The 19,566-nt window shown below is 40.7% G+C and overlaps 1 protein-coding gene across 1 annotated transcript in view; it reads left to right on the top strand.

Moving 5' to 3' along the window:
* TWF1 (twinfilin actin binding protein 1) overlaps positions 1 to 19,256 on the top strand; it is a 31,288-nt gene extending 12,032 nt beyond the window's left edge. Inside the window, exons 3-9 of the mRNA XM_063445112.1 lie at positions 387 to 565; positions 1,813 to 1,908; positions 6,633 to 6,737; positions 8,470 to 8,595; positions 13,917 to 14,067; positions 15,892 to 16,013; positions 18,802 to 19,256. Coding sequence (XP_063301182.1) covers positions 387 to 565; positions 1,813 to 1,908; positions 6,633 to 6,737; positions 8,470 to 8,595; positions 13,917 to 14,067; positions 15,892 to 16,013; positions 18,802 to 18,972 — 950 coding nt within the window. The 3' untranslated portion in view covers positions 18,973 to 19,256. The remainder of the gene's footprint in view (positions 1 to 386; positions 566 to 1,812; positions 1,909 to 6,632; positions 6,738 to 8,469; positions 8,596 to 13,916; positions 14,068 to 15,891; positions 16,014 to 18,801) is intronic.
* Positions 19,257 to 19,566: the final 310 nt, after the last annotated feature.

Below are 19,566 nucleotides of genomic sequence, written 5' to 3'. Positions count from 1 at the left end.
AAATATGAACTTCAGTTGATTTAACATAATCAAAAGTCCTTCTGTCTTAGTAAGTAAATAGTCCTCAGGCAGTCGGTGTATTTCATAGCTAATTCTAAATGAAATGACTTCTAGTGAAATAATCTAATGAAAGTACTTTAAGCTGCGTCCGGATCAGTGCGTTATTTAAGAGAGTAATGGGGCACCTGTAACAGTAGCCCATCCTTACAACTCTTACTAGTTTGTTGCACAAATGTTTTTTTTAAATCTAGGAGTTCGTTTTTTGTATTGTTCCATGGTGACCAAACAATTACATTATGCAATGAGGCAAATGTCCAAAAGGACAATGTGCCTGTGTTTTTTTTCCCCCATCATACCTCCTTTAACAGATACTGCTTTCTTTCTAGAACAACTGACTGTCAGCTCATATGAAAAACCCGTAAACTCTTGGGATAGAGAATTCGATGCTTATATTCTCCCATTGTTGGAAGACAAGCATCCTTGCTATATTTTATATAGGCTGGATTCCCAGAATGCACAGGGCTACGAGTGGATCTTTATCGCATGGTCGCCAGACTACTCTCATGTAAGTTTACCACTTGGACAGGGGGAAAAATAAATAATGTACGTTAAATTCTAACCGTTTTCTGATATTGCACAGAAACTACTAAAGTATGTAATTACCACAAGTGTCTCCCTCTCATTTAAACCAATGTAAGCCAGTGTCTCAATAAAACCTTCTGAGGACGCGTGTCTCTCGTGGGCGGTGTTGGCCAATTATTGTATAATTATTTACTTAAGTGTTAATTGCTGTGGCCGTAATTCATAACAACCAAAGCTGTTGGTGTATTTTCTCCTGTAGTGGCAAGAGTTGGAGCTCCCATAAGTCTTTGCACATCTGCTTTCCTTGTTCTGTCCTTAGAATGCTCAGTTCAAATTTTGCGTTCTTAGGACACGAATGATCAGCATATACGGTATGTCTTCAATAAGGTTCACTCACATAGCTGGTACCTATTGTTTCATTTCCAGTTGCTGGGTAATTATCTTTTTATTTTGTACTGGCTTATTGGCTCTGCGAACAATAAAATAACCTGCTTGTAGCAGTTTCCTTGATAGAGGATACCCAACCGTTAATACAAATTTGAGATACTTGGTCAGACTGAATACATATGGTAATTCCCTACAAGAATGAAACTTTGAAATTATACAAATAAACCTGATTAATTTTGTGGTATGCAGTTCACTTGTATCATGGGCAGGAGATTTTTTTTGTTTTTTTGTTTCCAGTGGAGTATCAGGTTATGTGATATTATGGGATTTGTGTTGTTTTCTCTTTAATTTAATCTACCGTATTTAAATGTGTTACCGAGACCATCTTTAATTGTGTGATTTCATTTTATTAATTTAATGGAAAAAAATCTGTATTTAATCACAGTGGTTTTAAAGAGAATGTAGCCTTGTTAGACCATTCTGTCTAATGAAAACAATAGCTGATTAAAAAGTATTTTTCCTTAAATAAAAATCATTTGATTAAAAATATATTTGAACAATGGTAGAGTGTCTTATCTGAGAGCAAATGAATGGGTTTTCACTAAATTGAGAATTCAAAATGAATTTAAAATTTAAATCCAGAGTAGCGGAACTGAAATCATAGCTGACTTTTTCCCAGTTTTGGTATTTTGATCTAAAATCTGAAATCCACTCTGAATTCATATTTTGGTGAATAACCCAGTAAGGCTTTAATTCAGCTTTGTGGAAAGAAGGGGTTGATCTGCTCTGTATCCAAGTGCTATTGTCTCCAGCCGCAGAGTAACATTTTGCTGAACATCTTAGGTTAGACAGAAAATGTTATATGCTGCAACGAGAGCAACCGTGAAGAAGGAATTTGGAGGAGGACATATAAAGGACGAACTTTTTGGTACAGTAAAAGTAGGTGTATTTTCACATTATAAACCAAAACAGAGTTATTTTGATTCTTTCCAATTATTCCACATAGTGTATATTATATAACAAATAGCAATGCTTAAACCTATGTCATAGTTCACAACAGGGGTGTGGGAATGTAAGCAAAATATACTTGTCCAAAGGACTAAAGTGGTAGCCCAATTTACTGGTCCGTCTTGACAATCTACTTGTCGTGACACAAAATTTCAAATTTGAAAGATTTTAGAGGCCATAATAACTGATTCTGACTGCTTTGGTCACAACAGGCTATTTGTGTATTGTGTGTGTGTGTACTGGTTTTATGTATGTATGTATGTGTGTGTGGGTGGTATGGACTGGCTTTATGTGTGTGTGTATGTAATGTGTCAAACAAAGGTGGTTAAGGTTGCGCCAGAAATTAAAAAAACAGATGTGTTATAACTATATATATATATATATACACACACACACACACAAAATATATATATATATATACACACACACACACACACACACACACACACACACACACACACACACACACACACACACACAAAAAGCAAAAGAAAGTTCAAATATAAGTCCAAGTGTGAATCCAAATGGTAAAACTTGCTGGAAGATAAAACCTCTGGAATGGGGTCCGATCAGAGTATTCCTGGCAGCCATATATGCAACAGAAAGAGAGAACTAATGGTGCAGAAAATCCCAGAATAACATAAAAGTAAATAAAATATCTATAGTCCTACTTACAATTGATAGAGCATTACTTAGCTCTAGTCTGAATGGCGTACAGTTGTACAATCCCCACTTGTAGGATGGTGTAGGTAGGCAGATGTATCATCGGTATTAAGATCATAAAGGATATTAAAGAGACCGCAATAGTGTCCACAGTATAAAAGGTACCAAGAGTATAGAATAATATTATAACACATCTCTGTTTTTATCATTTCTGGTGCAACATTTATCCCCCTCCCACTCCCCCCTGTTTGACTCATCTCTGTTGTTTAAAAGACTTAGAGGGAGCCTTATGTTTTAAGGTGTGTCGGCTACTTTCATTTTTGTATTTTTATATTTATCTTTTAGTTAGGTATATTAGCGCTGACCCTTTTTATCCTTTTGTCTATCTCTGTATGTAATGTGTGTGTGTGTATGTATGTATGTATGTATGTGTGTGCTGGCTGTATGGTGTGTGTGTGTGTGTGTGTGTGTGCGTGCGTGCGTGCGTGCGTGCGCGCGAGTGCTGGTTGTATGTGGTGTGTGTATGTGTGCGCGCGTAGTGTGCAAGCTGCAAGTTGTAGAGGTTTGTGTGCGTGTGCAAGCTGCATGTTGCAGATGTGTGTGTGTGTGTGTGCGCGCGTGTGCAGGCTGCATGTTGTAGTTGTGTGTTTGTGTCTGGCTTGTGCCAATTGTAGCTTTGTGGTGTGTGCTGGGTGCATGTTTGTGTCTGTTTGGCGTGTGCTGGTTGTATATTGTGTGTACCTGATTTGTGCTTGCTGTATTTTATAGTTGTGTATGTGCGCGCTAGCGGTATATTGTCTGTTTGTCTAGTGTGTGCTGGCTGTATGTTGTGGGTACCGACTGGTGTGTGTCTGTCTGGTGTGTGCTGATTGTAATGTATCTGGTGTGTACTGACCGGTTTGTATGTGTGTCTGTATGATGTGTGTGCGGTCTTTGTATAGTATGGTGTGTGCTGGATCTCTTACTCTCACTAACCCTCATGCCAAATTGGGATCTGATTGCTCCTCGCGGTACCGGCACTCGCTGAGCCAGATTGCATGCTGTGAGTTTGACTCACTAGAGAGCGCTGGAACCGCTGAATTAAGATTTACATAGGTGTTCAATTTTAGCGATCACCTGCCCCACCCCAAACACTTTCCTCTCACTTGCAGCCCTGCTGTTTGCCCATGGTAGGGCTAAATATTCAAACAAAGTACCTGCCAGCGTGTGGAACTAAGGCGATACAAATTTCACATACCTGCTCAAGACACTTCACCCTAAAAGACGTTTAACTATATTTTACATAAACATTGTTTGGACACATAGAGAATGGAATCTTTATAAGCAATGTTTAGATTGTTCCAGGCAGGTAAATGCATGTACCCGCAGACTACTTCCTGGTCCATTGGGATCGAGCATTACCATTGATTCAGACATCCTTAGGAATTTTCATGATAAAAGTGTGAAATCAGACAAGTCACGGACGGTGTACTTGATAACTTGAGGTCAGTACAGGCAGCAGTGGGGAATAAACTGGGCATTGCAGTAAGCAACTAGGTATACCTGGGAACAGAGAGATTCAAGTAATCAAAGCAAAATTAAATCAACAATGGAAAGTACAGAAAGATGTTGCGTATTAATGTATTGTGAAATAATACAGGAGAGTGTGTAGTGTATGCACAAAACAATATTGTTTACATAGAGAACTGTCCAACCCTCACTACAACGTCTACATAATTTTATTTTGCTTTGCAGATCAATGCAATTGAATATATTACTCTCTGCTTACCTTCTCTCTTCTAGTACCACTTTTTAGTTTGCATTCAAATTGTATTTCGATATTTCTATAATTCTGCTTTTAAATAGCACAATATTGCACTTTTGTCCTTGATTAATGTCCTGACTTTTTTTTTTAGGAAGTTTCACGTAAATATTACACAAATTTTAAAAATGTTACACTATTTACACATGACTATGACACACTCACTACACCACCCATACTGATCTAATCTGCTTGCACAGAATTATTTAGCTGGCAAAAGCTCATGTGTGTATGTACAGGGAGTGCAGAATTATTAGGCAAGTTGTATTTTTGAGGATTAATTTTATTATTGAACAACAACCATGTTCTCAATGAACCCAAAAAACTCATTAATATCAAAGCTGAATATTTTTGGAAGTAGTTTTTAGTTTGTTTTTAGTTATAGCTATTTTAGGGTGATATCTGTGTGTGCAGGTGACTATTACTGTGCATAATTATTAGGCAACTTAACAAAAAACAAATATATACCCATTTCAATTATTTATTTTTACCAGTGAAACCAATATAACATCTCAACATTCACAAATATACATTTCTGACATTCAAAAACATAACAAAAACAAATCAGTGACCAATATAGCCACCTTTCTTTGCAAGGACACTCAAAAGCCTGCCATCCATGGATTCTGTCAGTGTTTTGATCTGTTCACCATCAACATTGCGTGCAGCAGCAACCACAGCCTCCCAGACACTGTTCAGAGAGGTGTACTGTTTTCCCTCCTTGTAAATCTCACATTTGATGATGAACCACAGGTTCTCAATGGGGTTCAGATCAGGTGAACAAGGAGGCCATGTCATTAGATTTACTTCTTTTATACCCTTTCTTGCCAGCCACGCTGTGGAGTACTTGGACGCATGTGATGGAGCATTGTCCTGCATGAAAATCATGTTTTTCTTGAAGGATGCAGACTTCTTCCTGTACTACTGCTTGAAGAAGGTGTCTTCCAGAAACTGGGAGTTGAGCTTGACTCCATCCTCAACCCGAAAAGGCCCCACAAGCTCATCTTTGATGATACCAGCCCAAACCAGTACTCCACCTCCACCTTCCTGGCGTCTGAGTCGGACTGGAGCTCTCTGCCCTTTACCAATCCATCCATCTGGCCCATCAAGACTCACTCTCATTTCATCAGTCCATAAAACCTTAGAAAAATCAGTCTTGAGATATTTCTTGGCCCAGTCTTGACGTTTCCGCTTGTGTGTCTTGTTCAGTGGTGGTCGTCTTTCAGCCTTTCTTACCTTGGCCATGTCTCTGAGTATTGCACACCTTGTGCTTTCGGGCACTCCAGTGATGTTGCAGCTCTGAAATATGGCCAAACTGGTGGCAAGTGGCATCTTGGCAGCTGCACGCTTGACTTTTCTCAGTTCATGGGCAGTTATTTTGCGCCTTGGTTTTTCCACACGCTTCTTGCGACCCTGTTGACTATTTTGAATGAAACGCTTGATTGTTCGATGATCACGCTTCAGAAGCTTTGCAATTTTAAGAGTGCTGCATCCCTCTGCAAGATATCTCACTATTTTCAACTTTTCTGAGCCTGTCAAGTCCTTCTTTTGACCCATTTTGCCAAAGGAAAGGAGGTTGCCTAATAATTATGCACACCTGATATAGGGTGTTGATGTCATTAGACCACACCCCTTCTCATTACAGAGATGCACATCACCTAATATGCTTAATTGGTAGTAGGCTTTCAAGCCTATACAGCTTGGAGTAAGACAACATGCATAAAGAGGATGATGTGGTCAAAATACTCATTTGCCTAATAATTCTGCACGCAGTGTATGTTCAAATGGTATATTCACTAAATACAGAATTGCAGTTAAATGGGAACATAGTTGCAAAAAAAATAGCTAATCTGTAAATTCATCGTCACTGCTATGATTACCAGATTGGGTGTTTTAGTCTAAATGTCACCATTCAGTTTCCATTATTTAGCAAATAAACCTCGGAATGTTCCATTGTTTTTGCAACAGCTGTATGACTGACAAGTGCAGGGAGACTGAGTAGGAGATTAATGTGGAACGTACAATAACTTTTTGTCAATTGAATGTTGTTCTTTTTGTTTTTTTGTTTTTTTTTCTGTGACCTGGCAATTTCAACAAAAACTGTTGTATACTTTATTTTTGAATGTATTAATTTAAAAAATAAATACATTTGTAACTCCTTTTTTTTCATGTTGTGTTGCATAATTTACAGGACGATGTTTCATTGAGTGGCTATAAAAAGTTCTTAGCCTGTAAGTCCTCTCCTGCCCCTCTTTCTGCTGCAGAAGAAGAGTTGAGGCAAATAAAGATTAACGAGGTAACGTGTGCGTCAACTGATTTACCATGTTTTCTCCTAATATATATGTTGCATTGTTTAACTTGCATATTTAGTTTTACTCCTGTTCAGGTAACAATCCTTTTCTTTTAGTAAGTCTCTGCAACACAGCATTGGTGACACAGTGGTGCAACAAATGCAGAGAGGACCCCGGTGCAAGAAATTATTAGCATAAGGGTGGCCAACAGATTCCCATATGTTGTACATATTCCATTGTCTATTGCCAGCAGGGGATCTACCATTTGCTCATCCTTGCAAGGTTTTACTTGTGCGCAGTTTTTGTGTGCTTGAATGTATGTTTTATCACTATTTATTACTGGCATTTATAAAATGTTGTAAGGATGTTTATGTATGGCATGTGTGTGTGAAATCAAGGAGTCTATTCGTGTATGCTGTTAGCATTTGAATGCAGTTGTGTGTTAATATGCACTGTTGTTACTTAAAAGCAGTGCGTATGTGTGTATTGTGTTTGTATGTAGTGTTGGTGTTTGAATGCCGGGGTTTGTCTGTGTGTAGTTTTGGTGTTTGTATAAAATGCTGGTATATTAATACAGGAGTATATTTGTATGTAGTGTTGGCATGTGGTTGCAGGGGTGTGTTTTCATGTAGCATTGGCATTTGATAGAAGTGTGTTTTTATGCTTAATGATGGGATGTATGCACATGTACGGCCCCATACAGTGACACAGGAACTCACTGACACACAGATACACAATGTATCCACACTGACACACACAGATACAAACGTACCTACACAGACACATACACACAGATACAAACCAATACCTTAACAGAGACATACACTGGTACACACACACGCGCGCACACACACACGTACGCACATACACTATGGCATACACACTGGCACAAACCTATACCTACATAGGCACATACCTACATACACACACTGGCGCATACACATACACAGATGCACACATATACATACATCGGCACATACACAGTAGCACACATACAAACATATACCTACATACATATACCTACATACACACACTGGCATAAACACAGATACACATATACACACACTGGCGCGCACACACAGATACATATACCTACACAGGCACATACAAACACTGGCACACATAAAAACATATCCTTTCTACACACACAAACAGATACACATTGACACACATACATAAACATACCTACATAAACACACTGGCACACACACCTACATAAACATTGGCACACACTCACAGACACGCATACCTACACATACACACTGGCACACAGATGCACACAGATACATACACTCACCTAAACATACACACTGGCACACACATTGCAATATACATATTGTTAACCACCCCCCTGCTTTCATACCTTGTGGTGACTTCCAGGGGCTGGCTGCCACTAATGGGAGTCTGAAGCTGACTGCCTGCAATGTGCCCTTTTCCCTTCTCAGTGCCTCCTATGTCCCCTCCCAGCCCGCGCGGTTTGTAAGCTGGGAGGAAGTGACAAGTAGTCACTTCCTCCAAGCACTCTCTGCAAAGGGGCCTGGCACCCAACTGTGCTCCTGAGGACTCATGCCTGGATTCTTCCCAGCATCATCAATACTGCATGGGCCACCCGATGGGCCTCCAAGGCGTGTGGGCCCCAGTGCACTTGCACCAGTGGTGTGACCGAGTAATACATTATATTCTAAGTATTACTGGAATAAAGCTAAGCTCTTTTAATACTTTGCTTTAATCTTTCAGACCAAAACGGATGTTGGAGTAGACACTAAACAACAGACCCTTCAAGGAATATCCTTCCCTTTAGAAAATGCTGCATACCAGGCTTTGGAACAGTTAAAGAGCAAAAAACTAAACTATGTACAGTTGGTAAGTTAGTATATGTCTTACAATATTGAAATACACTATGAAATGCCTGCTTCATATAACTGGAGTGCTAAACAGTTGGAATAGAAACATAGAATGTGACGGCAGATAAGAACCATTCGGCCCAATTTTCTAAATACTTTCATTAGTCCCTGGCCTTATCTTATAGCTAGGATAGCCTTATGCCTATCCCACGCATGCTTAAACTCCTTCACTGTGTTAACCTCTACCACTTTAGCTGGAAGGCTATCCCATGCACTTACAATGGTTCTATGGTGTCCCCAGAACTCACTTGTCCTCTCCTTCGCTTCTTACTAGCGGGCAGAAACTTCTGGGACAAAGAAAAGCTGGATGTAGGGAGTGTGGAAGAAAGGAAAATGCTACAGTGTTACGGAAGCAGCAAGAGCATTTGCACAGTGTGCAAAAAATAAAAATAAATAAAAGAAAAACCACTGCCTTTGGAAGAGACTTCCCTTCCCTATAGATAGAAAAATGATAGACACCTGATGCCCAATACTATCCCTGCCCTCCATACGACCATAAAGGTCTGGGACAAAATTACAGCCAAGTGCTTCCTGATATAAACTCCTTCCCCACTCACACCAGTCCTACGCAATGCACTATTCCCTCTGGGTATGTCCCCCGAACAGTCCGCTCCTTTTGAGGACAACAACCTAGTGAGACTGCACCAGATAAGAACCATTCGGCCCATCTAGTCTGCCCAATTTTCTAAATACTTTCATTAGTCCCTGGCCTTATCTTATAGTTAGGATAGCCTTATGCCTATCCCACGCATGCTTAAACTCCTTTACTGTGTTAACCTCTACCACTTCAGCTGGAAGGCTATTCCATGCATCCACTACCCTCTCTGTAAATTAATACTTCCTGATATTATTTTTAAACCTTTGCCCCTCTAATTTAAGACTATGTCCTCTTGTTGTGGTAGTTTTTCTTCTTTTAAATATAGTCTCCTGCTTTACTGTGTTGATAACCTTTATGTATTTAAATGTTTCTATCATATCCCCCCTGTCTCATCTTTCCTTCAAGCTATACATGTTAAGATCCTTTAACCTTTCCTGGTAAGTTTTATCCTGCAATCCATGAACCAGTTTAGTAGCCCTTCTCTGAACTCTCTCTAAAGTATCAATATCCTTCTGAACATACGGTCTCCAGTACTGCGTACAATACTCCAAGTGATGTCTCACCAGTGTTCTGTACAATATCATGAGTACTTCCCTCTTTCTACTGCTAATACCTCTCCGTATACAACTAAGGATTCTGATAGCATTTCCTGCTGCTCTATTACATTGTCTGCCTACCTTTAAGTCATCTGAAATTATTACCCCTAAATCCCTTTCCTCAGATGTTGAGGTTAGGACTCTATCAAATATTCTATACTCTGCCCTTGGTTTTTTTTGTAAATCTTTATTTTTGGTGCTTTTGAAATAATACATACATGGTCAAAGACACCACAACAGCGTTTGCATTTAGTTCAATAACAGTTGAGGTGTTGTATTATGCGGGTCACAATCTCCTTTGCACAACATTTTTATTTTAAGACAGGGACTGTGTGTTCTAATGTGGTGTCGTACTGTACCAGCGGCTAGTGAGGTGGGTATAGCTAGTGTCATCCCGAAGGGGCGCTTAAGCCGCGTCGGGGCCCTGGTACAGGGTGTTAACTTATAAATCGCCTTGCCCTGTATACCGTTTAGGCTATGTTGGGTGTAGTGGCGAGTGAGGGACCAGGCGTCAGTGTTTCAGCTGTGTTAGAATATACTATGATACGGAGCATAAGCTTCTGTACCTTTATAGGGTTGAGACTATGTCTTTGCAAGGCTATTTTGTGAGGATGCTCTGCGATATGTCATGCCTTGTAACATTAGGCATTAAGGGGGGGGGGGTGAGTATCGTAGTCTAGTCTATAAGTACCTCTCCATGGCGCTATGCGGCTGTGTAACTGAGTAACTTGGCAAATGAAACCAAACAAAACAAACTACGGGAATGACATTACTGTTTAACTATCAGTATAGTCCGCATGGGTGTCAGGGCGTGGGCCCCGGGTGGGCAGCGGTTGGCATTGCGGCGTCGGTGGGTATTCCCAGCGTGGTCAGTAATGCTGGGCCTTCTTTCAGATTGGAAACCTTGTAGTGTTGGTCGTTCTTGGTTACCCACAGTGTTCTAGGTGTTGCCCATTTGTACGTGATTCCTGCTGTTTGCAGGGTGGCAGTGAGGGGTTGTAAGCTCTTGCGCCATAAGAGAGTGTCTCTGCTTAAGTCCTGGAAAAAGGTAAATTGGTGCGTTTCGAAGTCGTACGGCGATATCCCTTTGATGGCTGTCATGAGGGCAATTTTATCCGTCAGGGATTGGCATCTCAAGATGGTGTCACGGGGGGCTGCTTTTGGTGCTTGCTGGGGTTTGGCTATGCGGTATACACCATCAAAGGTGAAGTATTTTGCCTGCTTGGTAGGAAGGAGGGAGGCTACTTAGCGCCTTATGAAGTGAGTTTTTCCTCCTGCCCCTGTCATCCAGTATGGAAATTTGTCTGCTGATGGTAGCTTGTGCCGTTTGCATCTGAGTGACTGTGTTCTTAAGGGAGGTGAGGTCTTGATGAAGTTCTCTCACCTCTTGTTCTGCTGCTTGGGTGCGGGCCGACACCGTTTGTACCTCCGCCGCTAGCACCTTCAGGTCAGCTTGCCACATCAGTTGTAAGTTCTGTTGGAGCCCGGTCAGCATGAGCTGAATGTCCTGCTTAGTTGCCGGTTGCGATTCAGTAGCGGTTTGTGCGTGTGCGGCGTCATTGCTTGCCACGACCACACTGTGCTGTGGAGTCCCCTGCTTCTGACCGCTCCGGTGAGACCGCCTCAGCGGTTTGAGTCCGTGCAGGAGGGGGGGATTGAAGCATGCTGCCTATGTCCCGATGCAGTTTGGGAGCGCTCAAGGTCTGTTTGAGGGTTCTCCGTCCCATTTCTTCTGGGGTGTAGAAGTCCTCCTTGGAGTAGTGGGAGTTTGCCCCGAGCCACAACGGCAGCTCCCTGGTCTGGAACTGGTCGTGCGTGTGGTAGGCCCCAGATCTTTTGGTGCGGCGTTTTGTGCCCGACGTCTGAAAGAAAGGCATCTGCGGGTGCCGGCGGGTGTCAGGAATCAGTTCCCGTAGGTTTTGTTTCTCGATTGGTCCGTTTGCGCGGTATTTTTCGCTGATTTGTGCGCTGGAGAATCGGAGCGGTGGTAAATGGTGACCGCCGCGTTGCTCCGCTAGCTCTGCCCCCCCTGCCCTTGGGTTTTTAAGCCCATGATGTATTATCTCGCACTTACAAATTATAGGAGTAGTTACATAGGATATAAACATGCTAGTTAAACTTTGCTTAAGAAAGAAAAATAGAGAGTAGTCTATTACTTCAACCGAGATCCAAAGCATTTAAAATACAAGAGTCCATCACATGAAAAGTAAGTCAGCCACTGGTCCAGGGGGGGTGGGGGGAGGGGTAAGAGTGCAGATGTCCGCTCAGTGTCAGGATGTGGCATCTGGAGAGCGTCCGTCTCTCCAATGCCTGACAGATTTAAAGGCCACAACAAGTGAGGGAAGAGTATTCTGGTTCAGTAAAGTACCGAGTCAGGCACCGATCGAATCACCAGACTCCCCACTAAGCGGTAAGTAGTAGCTTGGTGCGAAAAACTGCAGTTTGCCAAGGAAATACAGGGAGTGCAGAATTATTAGGCAAGTTGTATTTTTGAGGATTAATTTTATTATTGAACAACAACCATGTTCTCAATGAACCCAAAAAACTCATTAATATCAAAGCTGAATATTTTTGGAAGTAGTTTTTAGTTTGTTTTTAGTTATAGCTATTTTAGGGGGATATCTGTGTGGTCAGGTGACTATTACTGTGCATAATTATTAGGCAACTTAACAAAAAACAAATATATACCCATTTCAATTATTTATTTTTACCAGTGAAACCAATATAACATCTCAACATTCACAAATATACATTTCTGACATTCAAAAACAAAACAAAAACAAATCAGTGACCAAAATAGCCACCTTTCTTTGCAAGGACACTCAAAAGCCTGCCATCCATGGATTCTGTCAGTGTTTTCATCTGTTCACCATCAACATTGCGTGCAGAAGCAACCACAGCCTCCCAGACACTGTTCAGAGAGGTGTACTGTTTTCCCTCCTTGTAAATCTGACATTTGATGATGGACCACAGGTTCTCAATGGGGTTCAGATCAGGTGAACAAGGAGGCCATGTCATTAGATTTTCTTCTTTTATACCCTTTCTTGCCAGCCACGCTGTGGAGTACTTGGACGCGTGTGATGGAGCATTGTCCTGCATGAAAATAATGTTTTTCTTGAAGGATGCAGACTTCTTCCTGTACCACTGCTTGAAGAAGGTGTCTTCCAGAAACTGGCAGTAGGACTGGGAGTTGAGCTTGACTCCATCCTCAACCCGAAAAGGCCCCACAAGCTCATCTTTGATGATACCAGCCCAAACCAGTACTCCACCTCCACCTTGCTGGCGTCTGAGTCGGACTGGAGCTCTCTGCCCTTTACCAATCCAGCCACGGGCCCATCCATCTGGCCCATCAAGACTCACTCTCATTTCATCAGTCCATAAAACCTTAGAAAAATCAGTCTTGAGATATTTCTTGGCCCAGTCTTGACGCTTCAGCTTGTGTGTCTTGTTCAGTGGTGGTCGTCTTTCAGCCTTTCTTACCTTGGCCATGTCTCTGAGTATTGCACACCTTGTGCTTTTGGGCACTCCAGTGATGTTGCAGCTCTGAAATATGGCCAAACTGGTGGCAAGTGGCATCTTGGCAGCTGCACGCTTGACTTTTCTCAGTTCATGGGCAGTTATTTTGCGCCTTGGTTTTTCCACACGCTTCTTGCGACCCTGTTGACTATTTTGAATGAAACGCTTGATTGTTCGATGATCACGCTTCAGAAGCTTTGCAATTTTAAGAGTGCTGCATCCCTCTGCAAGATATCTCACTATTTTTGACTTTTCTGAGCCTGTCAAGTCCTTCTTTTGACCCATTTTGCCAAAGGAAAGGAAGTTGCCTAATAATTATGCACACCTGATATAGGGTGTTGATGTCATTAGACCACACCCCTTCTCATTACAGAGATGCACATCACCTAATATGCTTAATTGGTAGTAGGCTTTCGAGCCTATACAGCTTGGAGTAAGACAACATGCATAAAGAGGATGATGTGGTCAAAATACTAATTTGCCTAATAATTCTGCACTCCCTGTAAAGCGTGTTAAGCAGATGATGCTCCACCCCCCCCCCTAATTTATTATTATTTTTTTAATTCTCAGAAAATCGATTTATACAATGAAACAATTGTTTTGGCGGATTCATCATATACAGATATAAAGGAGTTGCCGAAAAGGGTTCCAAAGGATGCTGCACGCTACCACTTTTTCTTGTATAAACATTCCCATGAAGGAGACTATTTGGATTCCATAGGTAAAGAAAATTTAATTAATGCATTGCATATTTTGACTACACACTATGTTTAAAACCTGCATTGCTGCACTTTTACTTCTGAGTGTTTAATGAAGATACATCCTGTGTATGCAACCCCCTGCGCCCCCCCTGTCTCCAATCAGAAGACTGGCATTTTATAATTCCTAGTATGAATGTGCATGGGCTGTGGTAAGTAAGCTCAACTTCATATTTTTACTGTTTATCATAAAAGATAACTTTTCTTTTGTGCGCTTGCTAACATTTTTTTCTAGCACAAGCTAGAATATAAATATTAACATAGGCATAGCACAGCCAATCAGAGCCTCCCACCGTATCTCCCATCCGTATATAATTGACTGCTTCCCTCAGATAAGTTAAACTTTTGCTCATATATATATATATATATATATATATACACACATATATTTGAGTTGTCGATATATCTATGCTCTCAGTGCTGTTATGTTTTTTTACTTTGCCTGTTACCTGATCCCCCCATTATGGTTTCTCATGTGCTATTTTATTTGCCTAGTTACTCTAATCCCATTTTGGTTCTATAAGCATTTGCTCACACACTCCCCATCCTCCTCTCTCTATAGGTTTTAAACTTGGGTTGGTTGTGTGTGTCCCCCACCGCCGACACCTTGCCTGGAATGCACTATTTTTGGTGATGATGTGCGGCGACCATTTTATTGGTGGATAATGATTTTTGCCGCTTATTCCTAGTCTCGCTATGCTCGTTTCGAACAAGCAAGGCTAATAATTCAAATACAAAAAATAAGTCCTGCACTCCTGCAGCAATGACTATAATACACATTAGCCTCAATACATACAATAAAAAACAAAAAAAGTGTTACCTGCGCACTACCCCAAATCCCAATGCATATTTAAATAAATGGAGCTTTTTTGTTTCACTCCAATGGCCATTAGGTGTAAGCCCACCTGCCACTACCCCATTTTCTGATCCTGTATTCTTTTCCCTTCAGGGTTATTGCAGTAGCCCTTTACCTGTTTAGTATACCAAACCAGGAAAGGAATACTGCAATAACACTGAAGAAATTAGAATATAGGGTCAGCCTATGGTAGTGGCAGGCCTCAGGATATGTAATATGGTGTCACAGGTAAAACATCCGAATGCTGGCAGCTCACTGAAAGATCCCTCAGGAATGCCTCGAGGGATCGCCGGGAGCCTACCTTATGACAGAGCACTCAATTAGTAGCCTTGCACACTCTAAATGAGGGTAGCAAGACTATGAATGTGTGACAAAAAACAGCATCCACCAATAAAATGTCAGCCATGCTTCACAACCCAAAATCACAGATTTGCAACTGGTGATTCGGCACGGTCACATTCCCGTAGCGTGGGTCGTGGCCTTTGGGCCAGTGAGGGAGTGAGAAGTCAAGGGGTCGACGAAGAGTAACTAGAAAAATGAAACCGGAAAAGAAACCCCAAAGTATAATAATGAGTGAATTAGATAACAGCACTGTGAGCATAGATATATCACTAACTGATAAATTTACGTCAAGTGAGCAAACATTGTACTTATCTGAGGGAAGCCGCAAAGAAAGGGGAGGAGCTTTGGGTTATAGTCAACTATATATGGGTGCGAGATATTGTGGAATGCTATGATTGGCGGTGTAATGCCTGTGTTGACATTCTATGATGTCATTTAAAGTTTAGCATATTTCCCTTTTCTCTCCTTGCTGCTGAGGGAATAAAGTCAGATAGAAGCATAGTATTTGCATAGTATTTGCCTCCGTGTCTTAATAAAATAATGACTTTACATCATGATATTAGTACAATTGTGTATGTTGTCATTCCAGTGTTCATTTATTCAATGCCTGGCTACACATGCAGTATACGAGAGAGAATGATGTACTCCAGCTGTAAGAACCCTCTGCTACATATTATTGAAAATCAAATACAGATGGAGGTTATAAAAAAGGTAGGTCTTCCTGTGACTCTGTGTACTGTTACATCTATCTGTTACCAGTTTTAGAAATGCAGATAGATGATCCATCTACAAAAATCAGAGCTATCACAATATACACTAAGCTAGGAACTTACAATGGAATTGCACATTTGGACCAAAATGATCAAGCTTGAAAAATAACAGATTTGCATTTTTCCCCCGATTCAGAGATTTGTCAGTTCATCCAGTTCTTGGTTTATTGAATAAACACCACGTATTATTTAAGTATGCAAAACATCGGCAGTATTTTAGAGATATTTAGTATCATTTACTACAGTGAGAATTCAAGCTAAATTCAAATAGCATTTCAAATTTAAGGTGAAAATAGGTAAACTGGAAAATTTAGCCTTAAAGAAAATTTTAGCCCTAAAAGAGTGTGTCCTCTTTTTTGTCATTGTACAAAAAGTGCAGATTTTAATAGAAATTGACACTTTTATAGATAAACCTTAGTAGACCCCCACCCCCCGGCTGTCAACCAGACAAGATATCCTGTTACTTCCTGGTTTGGTTAGCTCAGTAGAGCTAAACTCAAGAGGCAGCAATTGCCCAGAGCACCTGCCTTGCAAAGACTTCTCATTGAGCTTCATTGTGAAGCCTGTGGTTGGACAGCCACAGAGAATATGAGCTGGAGAAGAAAGGGAGGAGTTGCAAAGGCAAAAGACAAGAGAAATTCGACTTTTGCAAGTTGTTGGTAGATATACCCCAATGAAAAAAATTGATAATTATACATGCATGTTTTCTTTGGGGATATATGTACTAAATCGTGGTTTATACTTTTTTTTTGTATTTGAGCATTGGAATCTCGATATTTGAATTATTATAAGAATACATTTCATGGTCTATACCAGGGGTAGGCAACCTTTTAGTAGTACTGTACCAAAACAAGATTTTGAAGTCTCTTGGAGTGCCGATCCTATTTTGTAATTTATTTTTTTGTGTATGTTACCGCATTCTGCTTGTGTTATTTATCGGTACAGCAGTTTCTTTGTAGCGCTGTATTTGTGTGTATGTGGGCTGTTATATTGTATATATGTTCATGAGTAGTTTGTGGTATTGTGTATGATACCTATGAATGTGGGCTGTGTATTGGGGCTGCTTGTGGAATTTTGTATGTGAATGATATGTCACATTGCGTGTTTGTTGGTGTGTGTATGTGTGGGGCTGCTTGGGATATTGCATGTGAGAGGGTGCTTGTGGTGTGTGTGTGTGTGTGTGTGTGTATATGTGTGAGGCTTCTTGGGGTATTGCATGTAAAAGGCTGCTTGTGGGTGTGTGTGTGTGTGTATGTGGATTTTGTTATGTTTATGGGGGCTGTTGTATTATTTGTATGAGGGGAGGCTTATTCTGCATCTCTGTGTATATCTAGCAGTGTGGGTGGCTTCCCTGGGGTCCAGTGGGGACCGGGCTGGCCATGTGCAGGTCAAGGGCAGGAGCTACAATTGCTTGTGCAGCTTGCTCTACTCCACTATGGATTCCTGATTATAAGGGGATCACTTCCTCTTAGTGCTGGAATGCATAAATTGAGGATTGTTCTCACCAACCACAATCCTTGCTCGGTTTGCAGTTTTAGATATCTGAAGTTCCTGTTTGCCTCTGGCTGCCTTGAGTGTCATGCAAAGGCAACTCGAGTGCCATGTATGGGACACATGCCATAGGTTGCTGACCCCTGGTCAATGCAGTTATTTGCAAATAGGGCCTTTTTATATATTAAAATTCTACTTATTCAGCATCTCACATTGTATTCATAGTTCTTTCCTCTGACTTGCTATTTGAACTGACACTACCAGGTAGAATGGAGTGATATAACCTTCAACACAAGGACCATTAAAGACAAACTGTAGGAGGAAAGCTACCCTGTTTAATGCATTAAAAATGCTAAAGAATTACTTTTATTATTTTTTTTATTTTTTTTTTTAAGTCCTCTGCAGTTGTGCTGCTACTGTCAGACTATTCCCTCACGTGGGTGAGACACTCTACATGGCAGGTCTCATTATGGCCTGTGGGCTATGCTCTTCTTCCATAAACTTCTGCTTAGTAAGAGTTTATGAGAAAAATAGTTTATCCACAAGAGTAGGTCCACTCATCACAGAATACAGTGGCTGTTATCACTTTACATATAGCTGGGTACACTGCTCTGCTGTCTCTTCTGATAAATTAGACCTCATCCCAAGTTGTGTGCACTCCAACTGCCTGAGCGACATCTATCAGCGGGCCTTAATTCTAAGCTCCTCACAATTATACAAATTTGTGATGGTGCTTACAATGACCCTTTAATATTTACAAGAATCCGTATGGCTTAACCCCTTAAGGACACATGACCTGTATGACATGTCATGATTCCCATTTATTCCAGAAGTTTGGTCCTTAAGGGCTTAAGCTGGGATTTTAAGTAAAGCCAAGACAGACAGTGTTCTGCACTGGATTTTCTTTCTTTTTTTTTAACTTCTTATATGAACCTATGGCATAGAAGAAACATTTATTTTCATGCAGAAAGACACCTGTAGGCAGTTTTTTTGGCTTAAATTTCACTAGGGAAATTTCCATGCAAAATCTACACAAGCACACTTATTTCATAAACTTAATGTGTGGCTTCACAACTCATTTATATTATGGAACAAGTAATCATACACTTTGTGATCACTGGAAGTGACTGTTCCTTTTTAAACTACGTATCTCAACAGGATGTCTCAGTCGTTCTATATTAGTATGTTGTTTGTGTTTTTTAATTTTGTCATTTATTAAATCCTATATCTTTAAACAGATTGAAATAGACAATGGCGATGAGCTGACATCTGATTTCTTGTACGAGGAAGTTCATCCGAAGCAGCACGCCCACAAACAAAACTTTGCTAAGCCAAAAGGCCCAGCTGGGAAAAGAGGTATACGTCGGCTCATAAGAGGTCCAGCGGAAGGTGAAGGCGCTAAAGACTAGTCTAAAATAAACACGACTAGTACCTGCAAAGCCCTGGGTCTTCATGTTTCAACTGGTGGACTGTAACCTTTTCATGCCTGTGTTCTTTGATGCAATAATGGTCTTTTTTTCTTACTATGTAACATTCCTTGTAAATGACTCAATTCAAGATTTTTTCGGTTTTTAGCGCCCATGCCACTTATACATTCCCTTTCATTTATCTCAATTGATATATTTCCAGGTGCTGACCATCTTTTTTTTTTCTTTTTTTCATCAGGCTGTAAATGCTTTACATTCATAGTTCGATGGACCAGTTGTTCATGAAACAAAAATATTCTGGTGTGTTTGGTGCAGACCATCAGCTAGTATCAATGATAACCTTCATTCTCATCCTGCCCCCAATGCCCCTATACAGTCATATATTATAGACTGACACACTAAACTCTGGTAGTTTTTGTGAACTATTTTAGAAGGATTAACAGAAATGTTCATTGATGATAACTGATAAAATCTTTATGGTACAATCCCACATTTGATCATATAATTTGACAATGTTTGGCCTATATTAATGGTTTACATTGGAATACCAGTATGAATTTAGGGTCTGTATAAGTG

The sequence above is a fragment of the Pelobates fuscus genome, chromosome 3 (genome assembly GCF_036172605.1).
Source record: "Pelobates fuscus isolate aPelFus1 chromosome 3, aPelFus1.pri, whole genome shotgun sequence".
Lineage (NCBI taxonomy): Eukaryota > Metazoa > Chordata > Amphibia > Anura > Pelobatidae > Pelobates > Pelobates fuscus.
The sequence above is the reverse complement of the archived record's forward strand: the minus strand, read 5'-3'. Positions and strand labels throughout refer to the sequence as shown.